This window comes from Acanthisitta chloris, unplaced genomic scaffold, assembly GCF_000695815.1.
Source record: "Acanthisitta chloris isolate BGI_N310 unplaced genomic scaffold, ASM69581v1 scaffold37145, whole genome shotgun sequence".
NCBI classification, from domain to species: domain Eukaryota; kingdom Metazoa; phylum Chordata; class Aves; order Passeriformes; family Acanthisittidae; genus Acanthisitta; species Acanthisitta chloris.
This window is the reverse complement of record NW_008674849.1, coordinates 1-2,858: the sequence shown is the minus strand read 5'-3', so window position 1 is coordinate 2,858 and position 2,858 is coordinate 1. Positions and strand designations below refer to the sequence as shown.

General features: G+C 52.1%; 1 protein-coding gene across 1 annotated transcript in view; it reads right to left on the bottom strand.

Moving 5' to 3' along the window:
- Positions 1-2,207, bottom strand: part of HIP1R (huntingtin interacting protein 1 related) — a gene marked incomplete at its 5' end in the record, with an annotated part of 12,741 nt that extends 10,534 nt beyond the window's left edge. Inside the window, 6 exons of the mRNA XM_009075502.1 lie at positions 322-383; positions 653-729; positions 839-919; positions 1,172-1,228; positions 1,605-1,747; positions 2,144-2,207. Coding sequence (XP_009073750.1) covers positions 322-383; positions 653-729; positions 839-919; positions 1,172-1,228; positions 1,605-1,747; positions 2,144-2,207 — 484 coding nt within the window. The remainder of the gene's footprint in view (positions 1-321; positions 384-652; positions 730-838; positions 920-1,171; positions 1,229-1,604; positions 1,748-2,143) is intronic.
- Between the last annotated feature and the right edge of the window lie 651 nt (positions 2,208-2,858).

Here is a 2,858-nt window from a genome sequence, read left to right as displayed (position 1 = left end):
GCAGGATGGGAAGGATTTGGGTAATGCACCAAAAAGAAATGAAAGCTTATTTCTGAGCAGCACTGCTCTGAAAACAACACTCTGCATTGCTCAGGTGGGCTCAGAGCAGCCACATTCCTTAAATATTTTCCTACAGCTGCCTGCATAGAGCATCAACAGGGGAATCCAGTTAAGAAACTGGATTCAGTAATCTCAGGGGAGAAGGAGGAAGCACCTGAGCCTCCAACCTCAGCCTCCCGGAACTCATTCCTAGCCAAAGAGCGAAACTATTACTCAAGAGCCCCGGGGCGAGCGGGAGGGACCTGCCTGCCGCCTCCTCACCTGACTCTGACAGCTTCAGCTCACAGTCCAGGTAGTCAAACAGCTCAACCGTCAGCTGGAAGCTGCCAAAAGAAACCAGAACTCATCACCCGCTGGCAGGGACATCCTCCCTGCGGCGCTCGCGATCGCTGCAGGTCCTCGGGACGCCAAGGGCTCAAACTGACAGGGATTTGGGGCTTTCCTTCCTGCACTTACACCCCCTTAATCAGGCACCATCCAACTTACAAAATGCTGATGGTTGCCCTAACAGAAGAGGTGTAGGATGCTGTGGTTTGGGTGGCGTGAGCTGCTGACCACGCACCAGGCACTGCAGCCCTGCCAGGACACTCACATGTTGTTCACATCTGTCCCTGCTGTCTTTTCCAGCACCTCATCCGACACTTCAAGGCCTGGGGGGAACTCAGGATGCTTTGGAAAAGGAAGAAAAAAAAAATCAGTTCCCTCTTATATTTTTGCTGGTGTGACACATCTCCTGGCGAAGGCCTAATCCCTCAGTTACGGTGGCAGAAGGTCTCACCTTGACATGGAAGGAGATCTTGGTGAGGAGGAGTCTTGTGTAGATGCTCACCAGCTGCCCATACCTGTCGTGCAAATGGCCCTGCAGAGACATGAGGGGAAAGGTGTCAGATCTGGAGTGATGTGCCTGGATCCAGCACAGCCCACATGTGCCAGGGAACCTGCCCCAGCCCCACAGTTCTTATGCCTTCACCACGGACACAACCATCAGCCCATGGGAGCAAAGACAACAGGTTATTTCAGGGGGTGCTTGGCCCTCCCCATGCCCACAACGTTTCTCAGCACCCACCTCCAGCCTCCTGCAAGGCACAAACCTCCACTCTGCCCCACTCACCCACAGATCTCCTGTCTCTCGGATGTTGCTACGGTACCTCTGGCAGTCCTGGAGGACCTGGGGACAAAAACAGGAGGGATGTGGCACAGTGAATCTGGCATGGGAGATGCTCAGAAGAGGATGGACCTGGCCCCTCATGCTGCTCCAACTTTGGGAGAAGTTGTTCAAACCTTTCATGTAAATCAAAGGTTGGGGATTTGCATGGGAAGGTTTCAAATCCCCCAAAGGTCGGGGATTTGTATGGCCAAGTTTCAAAGGTTTTGAAACTTCCAAAAGTTTCAAAAAGCAACTCTGAGATGCTTCAGAGTAATACAGCCTGGGAAATGTGGCAGAGGCAGGGAAGGGAACCCACTCTCTGCACAGAGGCACATCTAAAGAGGCAAAATTTTCCCCCACAGCAAAGCAGGAGGGATGTTCCAGATGGGACACTCACGTTGGGGTGACCATCACGCAGGACCTTGTGCAGGACGTGGCAGAACTTCCAGCTGAGGATGGCACTGCTGGGCAGGGGCAGCCCAATGGCATAGGACCAGAAGGTGAACGCTCCCTTCTCATGGTGTGTGCCCAGGATGATCCCTTCCCTGCAGTCAAGGCCAACCAGATGCACATGGAACAAGGGACAGGCTGGGCTGGGGACTATCCCTGTTCAACTTCCATGGGCACAGAGACCACCAGAGTGATGCTGCACCCACAGAGAAACCCCCACTTGGGTTTTTTTGGGTGCACCTCCTCCTGCTGCAGGGCACACCAGGGCCCTTTGCATTTTATTGCTAAACATACACAATTTTATTGCACTGCTCTTGTTTGCCTTTTTACTGATGGATGACCCACCCTCCAATCCAGAGGGATGAGACATCACCCCAGAACCAAGCTCTGTGTGGGTTTTCTATCTCCCAAACCTCCAGTCCTGTGGGGTGAAACCCCTCCTGTCTCAGCACTGGATCTCCTCCTCCACCCCCAAGAAAAGGATACTGCGTGCATGTTTCTCCTTCACTGGTGCTTCTTGTGTGTTTATGGCTTTGCTGATGCTGATGGCCTGCAAGAGGAGGGGAGAGCAGTTGTGAGACACAGCACAAACTTCATGGCCACCCTGCCCCCTCCAAAATGCAGTGCTGGTGCTTTTGGGGAACACCCTGAATTTTAGAAGACATTTCTCACCTCAAAATAACACACTGGATTAGGCTTTTCTATCCACCAACAAAGCAGTCCATTCAACCCCTCCCATTCCCAGCAGGATCAGACCACTACCAGTGCCGGTGCTCAGGGCTGTCCCTGTCCCAGGGAACCAATTCATGCATTTTTGCAGCCTGAACTCAGAGCCATGCCCAGGAAACATTAAAGCACAACAGCAAGATGCCAAATTCCAGGGTTGTTTGTGTAATCACAAGGAGCCTTTGAACCAGGGGTTGTGGTTTGGGGTTTTCTTGAGGAACAGCACGTGGGGAAATGCAGCCCCCAAGCAAGGAGGGAGTGGCAGCCGATGATGCCCATGTTGATGGAGCAAAAAAATCCAGAGCAATGTGATTAGCAGAGGATTATCTACATTTTAATGTGTTTGATCACAGAACGCTTTGAATTCTGAATTCCACGAGATGACCCCACACAGGGACCGGTTGTATCTCTCATGTTGATTACAGGCTGCAAAACTGAGTTGCTGTGATTGATGAGGATTTTCCTCCTCTTCCTC